At 49.5% G+C, this 8138-nt stretch overlaps 1 protein-coding gene across 5 annotated transcripts in view; it reads right to left on the minus strand.

The window, feature by feature from the left end:
- The window catches only part of ANKS6 (ankyrin repeat and sterile alpha motif domain containing 6), a 61172-nt gene extending 53327 nt beyond the window's left edge, over positions 1-7845 (minus strand). For all 5 annotated transcript variants that reach the window (XR_007518661.1, XM_049895862.1, XM_049895860.1 and 2 more), the window contains exon 1: positions 7438-7845. Coding sequence is in view for 4 of the 5 variants with exons in the window: in XM_049895862.1 (XP_049751819.1) it covers positions 7438-7799 (362 nt within the window). In the remaining variant the exon portion in view is untranslated. The remainder of the gene's footprint in view (positions 1-7437) is intronic.
- Positions 7846-8138: the final 293 nt, after the last annotated feature.

An 8138-nucleotide genomic window follows, 5' to 3' on the forward strand; every position in this document is an offset into this window, starting at 1 on the left:
TGCAATTATCTGTCTCCTCCACTAGACTGTGGACAGGACTGGGTTCCCCATATTCCTGTTTCCCCAGCATCGATATCGTGGCTGACAATTCCTGGAGCTCAGTAAATTTTGTTAAAGGTCCCCAGGTGGCACAAATGGTTTTCACCGCTATGATTACCAATTAATTTCAGCAACTAACACCTGTGTTTAAAGGCCCTAAAGGTTGGTGAATGGAACTCACCAGTGGTACCTCGGAAGAAAAGGCCTGGTGATCTGCTTCCCTTAAAATTACATCCAAAAAATACCCTGGAGCAGTTCACTCTATAACACACAGGGCCACCAGAAATAGACTTGATGGCAGCTAACAACAAATTTTGTTAAACGAATGAGTGAATGAATGAGTGGCATAACCAATTAGGGGAAGGCCCAGAGATGGGCAACGGAAATGCTGCATCCTCTACAGGAGTAGAAATTTTATAAAGATAACACTGTTTAGTTAACAAGGATGAGAGAGAATCTAGCATAATCCCTAACCAAACCAAACCCACTGCCGTCCAGTCTATTCCAACTTATAGTGACCCTATAGAACAGAGTTTGAACCCCTGCTGAGAATCTGCATTTCCACCCCAGATATACAGAATCAGAATCTACGGTTTAACAAGACCCCCAGGTGATTCTTAGGTATAATAAAATTTGAGAGCTATTGCTCTACCAGTGGTTCTAAGACGTGGTCCCTAACCAGCAGCATCAGCATGGCCTGGGAACTCCTTAGGAATGCAAATTCTCAGCAGAGGTTTGAACCGGAATGAACCAGTTTGAAGCCCTGATTTGAAGTGACAATCAAAACTTGAGCCTAGATCCTAGAACCCAGAATCCCAGCTCTTCCAGTACACCAGAGGAAGAAAAGAGCTGAATTAGAGCAGAAACTCTGAAATTTGGAACGTTTTCTGACCTCCTGGGTAGTCTAAGAGATCATTCAATTAGGCTGAAAATATGAAAAGATTCAACGAAGGCAGAGATTGTTTTCCAGATGCTAAGTTTCTGGTAGGTAATTACTGGAGATGGGGATGCTAGGGGCTTTCTGAACAGCCACTATAATTACCAATTAATTTCATCAGTTAACACCTGTGTTTAAAGACCCAGGACATTCCCACCACTCGCAGGCACTGGGCTGGGGTTCCCGCTTTGGTGGCCGAGGAAATGAGGGCAGAAGAAGGAAGAGATGAAGGGTGAAGTTAGAACCTAAAGTAAACACCACACAACCCTGTCCCTTTGACAGAAGATGCTGGCGAATCTGAGGAGTAGCTTCCTTGTGGCCAACACCAAGAGGCAACAGTTACAGGATCATGGCTGAGAACACAGGCTCAGGCACCATGTGCCTGGGTGTGAGCCTGACTCTGCCACTTACTAGCTGTGTGGCCTTGAACAAGTTATTTAAAGTCTCTGTGCCTCAGCTTCCTCATCTGTGAAATGGGGATGATAAGAGTACCTACTTCCTAATGCCTAAGGTTCTGTGTGGACTGAATGAGCTAATTCATTTAAAGCACTCAGCAATAGCGCCTGTCACAAAGCGTTCAATAACGGTTACCTACTATTTTAAAGGAAAAAAATACTAATTTCTAAGTGAAAATGTAAACATTTCTGATACTAAAACATCCATAGTGGACTAAAACGCAGTCTGGGCACAGGGCCTCCAATGGGCTGATCCAATGACAAAGGGAGCCATCGCGGGAGAGGCACGACCAAGCATTCGTTTCAGATCTGCTGGGGCTCTGGAGAGGATGGGCTCGAGGATGGGCTCCAGGAGGTGCTCCTGGAGGCAGAGAGCAGCGAGGCGGCCACTGCAGAGGTCTGGCCTGGGCTAACGCGGTGGGGATGGAAAGAGGGGTGTGGACTCAGGTGCTCTCACAATATGTGCAGGCTGGGCCAGGCTGCAGAGAGGCATCGGGGCTGAGAATTACCTGAGAGAGTGGTGGTACCATCTAGAGAGACAGGAACTAGCACCACTCACTTCACCGCCCTGGCCCTAACCCTACCCTTGTCAGATATTTTGTTCATCATGAACGTTTGCCTAAATTTTAAATAAATATTCCATTAAAATACTATTTATCATGAGAGAAAGAGAGGGAGCCTCAGAAAAAATAATGACAGCCCAAAGGCTTTATGGTCACCCCAGAATGTTCCAGACTAGAAATCAAGTGTGTAGGACAAAGGATCCCAACATGCAGGCAGGTGCATAAAACACTAGTACACTCACGCAAATGGGCAGCCCTTTCGTTATAAGTGGGCAGTGTTCCCAAAGTATGTTTAGAGATTGGCTGACCTAAATGTGCAAGGTCTGGGGAATGGTTATGCAAACCACAGCACCGTAACATAGAAGGACCATAGCGCAGCCATTGAAAACAATACATTTGCAAAGAATGCAGAATAAAATTTTGCTAGTAATACAAATCAGGAGAAAGACCTGGCGATCTGCTCCCATAAAGACGACAGCCTAGGAAACCCTGAGGGTCAGTTCTACTCTGTTACACGGGGTTGCTAAGAGTTGAAATCGACTTGACGGCACACAACAACAGTAATACAAATAAGAGCCCTGGTGGCTCCATGGTTAAAGTGGCCTGCTAACCAAAAGGTCCACAGTTAAAACCCATTAGCTGCTCTATGGGAGAAAAGACCTGGTGATCTGCTCCCATAAAGATTACAGCCTAAGAAACCCTATGGGGCAATTCTACTCTGTCCTGTAGGGCTGCTATGAGTCAGAACTGACTTGACAGCACACAACAATAATGCAAATGAGATTTGATTAGAACAACTGAGGAAAAGTACACAGAGAAATAAAATATTATTGGGTCACCACAAGAAGGGTAGGAACGTAGTGTTTTCAATGACTTTTAGAAAAGTAAATGGCTCTTCTTCACTCGCGATAAAAAATGAGTCACAGCTACACTGAGATACCATTTTTCCCCAACAGCTTGGCAATAATGAAAAGTATGAAAAATACCTGGTCGGCAAGGCTGAGCATACATTCACACACAGGTACTCACATAATTGCCAGTGGAGGGTAAACTCATGTAACCATTGTGGCAGGTAGAACAATGGCCCCCCAAAATGTCCTTGTCCTAATCCTTGGAACCTGTATGTTGTTACATGGCAAGGGGAAATTAAGGTTGCAGATAGGCTGTTAACCAGCTGACCCTGAAATGGAGAGATCATCTTGGATTATCCAGGGGAGCCCAATGTAATTGCAAGGGTCCTTTCACGTGGAAGAAGGAAGCAGAAGAGTTAGAGAAAGATGTGAGGATGGAAGCAGAGATCAGAGTGATACAATCTCTAGCAGCTTTGAAGATGGACCGGGGCAGGGGGTGTGTGTCACAGGCCAAAGAATGCGGGCGACCTCTAGATCCTGGAAAAGGCAAGGAAACAAATTTTCCCCTAGAGTCTCCAGAAAGGAATGCAGCCCTGCCAACACACCTTGATTTTAGTCCAGTGAGACTCATTTCATACTTCTAGGGCTGTAAGATAATAACTTTACGTTGTTTTAAGCCACCAAATGTGTGGTAATTTGTTATAGCGGCCATAGGAAACTAATACACCTCATGGAGAGCAATGTGGCAATATCCATCAAAAGGACAAATGACCTGTATTCCTTCCTTGGGGAATTTCCTACAGATACGCTTGCTCATGTATGAAATGACATATGTACCAGGTTACTCACTGCAGCATTAAGTGTAATAGCAAGAAACTGGAAACAACCCAAATGACCATCAATAAGAAAATAAATTACCACACGACAGAACAGTATGTGGCTAAATGAGGAAGGCTTTCACGTACTGATATGAAAAGACTGCCAAAGAACAACAAGTGAAAAGATCAAGGTACAGAACGGTATGCAGAGTATGTGTAAAAAGGAAAGGAGGATAAAAGAAAACAAACAATCCTATTTGCTGATACATGTATAAAAGCAGTGGCTCTCAAATGGGGTGACTATGCCCCCCCAAGAACATCTGACAATGTGGAGACATATTTGATTGTTACAACTGGGATGCTACTGGCATCTAGTGAGTAGTGGTCAAGGATGCTGCTAAACATCCTACAATGTACAGGACAGCCCCCACCCACCAAAAGTTACTTGGTCCAAAATGCCAATGGTACGGAGGTGGAGAAACCCCAGCATAAAGAAACTCTTGAGGGCTATGCAAGAAACTGAGGGGTGAGTGGGACCTGAGTAAACAGGGGACAACGGTGAGGCTTCACTATATACCTTTATATGTAAGTGTGTGTGCAGTATTATGTTTGTACCTCATGACTATATTATTTATTCAAACCTTAAATTTAAAATGCCCTTAAAGGGACACTGAGCGCGAGTTAAGGACGCTGGGAAAATCTGGAAACAAATAGTGATAAGGGTTGAACGACGTGATAAGCATAACTAATGTCACTGGGTTGTACACATGAAGAATCATTCAAAAGGCAGACAACTTGTTACATACATATCTAACACAATAAAACAGATGGTTAAAAGAGAAGCCCTCAAAGGTTATTACCAGGGCTCCAATTATAAATTACATAGCTTTAATTAAAAGTTTAAAAAAATGACTGGACTTCAGAACACATTTCTCTACAGGAACAGTATCAACTCAGCCTGGAAAACCCTCCCTGCCCTTCTATAAGCAGCCCCCTCCCCACATGGCCAAGCTCACTGACAGATTGTCTGTAGTCTGTGTTTACATCCCGCTCTGCCTTCCACATCCACAGGGCTGCTCCTGCCCAAGTCCCAGCCCCACTGCCTGCTGCTAAATCAGCCCCTGTCTTCCCTCTCCCTCTCTGCTGTGACACCGTTGTCCACACTCTCATTTCCCTCCTAAATCCCCAACTACCTCCACCTCTGTCCAGCCTTTAAGTGCTGGTGTTTTACTGAGTTCTGCCCTGGTAAGGTGGTTGAGAAAGGTCAAGCTCACGAGTTAGACTACCCAAGTTCAAATCTTGGCTCTTCCACTTGACAGCTGTGTGGCCTTGGGCAAGCTACTTGACCTTTCTGTATCTGTTTTTTCTTTTCTGTAAAATGGTGGTAATAGTACCTACAAGTACATAGCTACAGTGAAGATTAAATGGGCTAACACGTGTAAAGCTCTTATTATAAGGGTATTTGTATACACCAAAAACCAAACCCGTTGCCACTGAGTCAATTCCAACTCATAGTGACCCTACGGAACAGAGTAGAAATGTCCCGTAGGGTTTCCAAGGATTGGCTGGTGGATTCGAACTACCGACCTTTTGGTTAGCAGCTGAGCTCTTAACCACTGCACCAGCAGGGCTCTGGGTTTGTATATAAATATTCAATAAATATTAGTGTAGTAGATTGTTTGCAAAAATGACAGCAGTTATTCTCCTCCCTGTATTCAGGCACTTGGCAATATACTTTGCAGGTCCTCCTCATCTAGCACTGGAGTCTGTGTCCCACGTTTTGAATCTGGGCTGGCTTTGTGACTTGCTTTGGCTAAGAAAATGTGGCAGAAGTGACCAGTGTGCTTCCAAACCCAGTGACCTTGCTGCAGACACATGAGCAAGCCTGGACTAGGCTGGCGGAGGATGGAGAAATGGTGCAGTCACCCTATAGCCCCCGCTGACAGCCAGCCCACCCTCAGAAACAGAGCCACACTTAGTGGACCTACAGTTGACGACAAACATATGAAGCCCTGGTGGTGCAATGGCTAAGCGCTCAGCTGCTAACTGGGAGGTCGGCAGTTTGAAACCAGCAGCGGTTCCGTGGGAAAAAGATGTGGCAGTCTGCTTCAGTGAAGATTTACAGCCTTGGAAACCCTACGGGGCAGTTCTGCTCTGCCCAGGTGAGACCAGAACAGCAAAGCTGCGTGCTAAATAAATGTCTGTTGTTTGGCAAGAGCCACCAGGTCCACAGCGATTGTTCCGCAGCAGTAGCTATATCAATACCATCGGCTATTAGGAATCATTCCTACATTACACATTCCATCCCAAAGTTCCAGCTGTCATCAATATGCTACTACCCTTCTGTATGCCCAAATCCTCCTTGGTCCTCTGGACCCGCATGTTCTGCTCCCTGTTGGACATCTCTTCTTGGGGGGTCCTCGACAGGGATCCTCACTTGACATGTGCTTCAAGGCCAGCTTCATCCCCAAACCTGTCCCTTCTCCTGTGTTCTCTATGAAAGACACTACCATCGTACCCTGTTCACCTACGGCCAGAAATCTGGAAGTCATCCATGCTGTCTCCGTCTTCCTCACCCCCTTCCTAATGGCCAATCACTAAACAAGTCTGGTTAACCCTACTTCTTGAGTACATCTCAAACTCTGCTCTGCTCTGCTCTGCTCCACTGTCTCCACCCTGGTGCAGGCCACCATCGCCTCTGAGGTGGACTTCTGCAATCACCTCCTATCCAGCCTCTCTGACTGCAGCCTACCTCTCCAATCCATTCTCATAGTACAGTGAAAGTGATCTTTCTATAACTAATCTGGCCCTGTCACTCTGCCTAGAAACCTTCCATGACTCGCTGTTGCCCTGAGGACTGCAAACCTTTCTCAGCAAGGCCACCTGGCACCTGCCGCCTCTTCTCCAGGGAGGGCTCATCTCTATTTCCAGCCTCTTCCCTGGCATAACAGCTATTCACAGCCCTAAGCGGTTTACGATGGGCTGCTAACCTAAAGGTTGGCGGTTTGAACCCACCCACCGGCTCCACGAACTGCTTCCCTAAAGCTTATATCCAAAAAAAATCCTATGGAGTTCTACTCTGTAACACACGGGGTCGCCATGAGGTGGGGGAGCCGACGATTCCATGGCAGCTAACAGCAACCGCCCAACACCTTTGCTCCTGATTCCAAGCTTTGGATGGGCCTCCCACCCCCTTCTTCCGTCCTAGTTAATTCTAATGCATCCTCGGGTTTCGGCGTGAATATGTATCATTTCTACTAGAAACCCTCTTACACTTCCCCCGGGCTGGGCCATATGCCCCCAGAGTTCCCTGAACCTTCCGCGTCAAGCCCTTTCCCTTGCCTGGCGTGCCCACCGCCGCCTAAGCTTCTCCCTTTGGGGACGTCTCCCGACCCCGCAGTATCCCCAACGCCAGGCCAGGGTGGGTAGGCAGGTTTTTAGGAAGCCCTTGTTGCAAGAAGGAATAAATGAATACCTCTAAGAGTCTCTAAGATTATATTCGCAGTCTCCAAGATTCTCTTTTGGAAGGCCAAAGTTTCTAAGCTTCAGATTTTATGTTAATTAAAAAGCGCTTCTACTTTAGGAATCCCAAGCTGCTCAAAGTTTTAACAGTCTAACTCCCGCTAGCGTGTCCTTGACTCTTTACCTCCCGGGGACTCTACCGAGGCCTCCGGCCAAGTCCAGCCGCCTGAGTCCGGCCCGCACTCCCGGGGTTGCCTCCCGGGCCGGCGCCGGCCACCGCCCCCGGGGCCGCTGGCGTCTCCGGCCCCTCACCTGGCCGCCTGCATGAGTGCGCTCCAGCCGTAGTGGTTGCGGCTGTTGACCGAGGCGCCACGGCGCAGCAGGAAGCGCACGAGCGGCTCGTGGCCCCCCGCCGCGGCGAACTGCAGCGCCGTGTTGCCCGCCTCGTCCGAGCAGTCCACCGGCACTGGCGCCCCGGCCGCCGCCGCCGTCGCCGCCGCCCCGGGCCCAGTCGCCTCGGCCCCCGCCGGCTCCGCGCCCGGCTCGGACTCCGCGCTGCGCTCCGCCGGTCCCGCCGCCCCCGGCTCCAGCAGCCGCCGCGCCGTCTCCGTGTCGCCCTGGTCGCAGGCGCGCAGCAACAGCTGGAAGGCCGGGGGCAGCCCGCCCTCGCCCATCGCGGCCCGCGCCGCGCGGCCGGAGACTGTCTGCCCGGCGGGTCGCGCCGGCTCCGCCCCCGGATACCGCGCGCTGGCGCCCCCTTCCGCCCGCCTCGAGCACGGCTCCCGGCCTCCCCGCCCGCGCGCCTGGGGCGGTGCTGTGCACCTACTGTGTGCCGGGCGCGCGCCGGTGCGGGGTCGCGCGCGCTTCCACTGCCAGCGTCCGGGAGGGATCGCTGTCTCCGCGCCTGCTTGCGGCCTTCTCCAGCAGCGCGAGGGACTTCCTGCTGGGTGCCGAGCGCGGAGCGGCCGCCCCAAGTCCTTCATCGCTAAGTCCACCTCTGCACGGGCCTTGCT

Source organism: Elephas maximus, chromosome 9, assembly GCF_024166365.1.
Source record: "Elephas maximus indicus isolate mEleMax1 chromosome 9, mEleMax1 primary haplotype, whole genome shotgun sequence".
NCBI classification, from domain to species: domain Eukaryota; kingdom Metazoa; phylum Chordata; class Mammalia; order Proboscidea; family Elephantidae; genus Elephas; species Elephas maximus.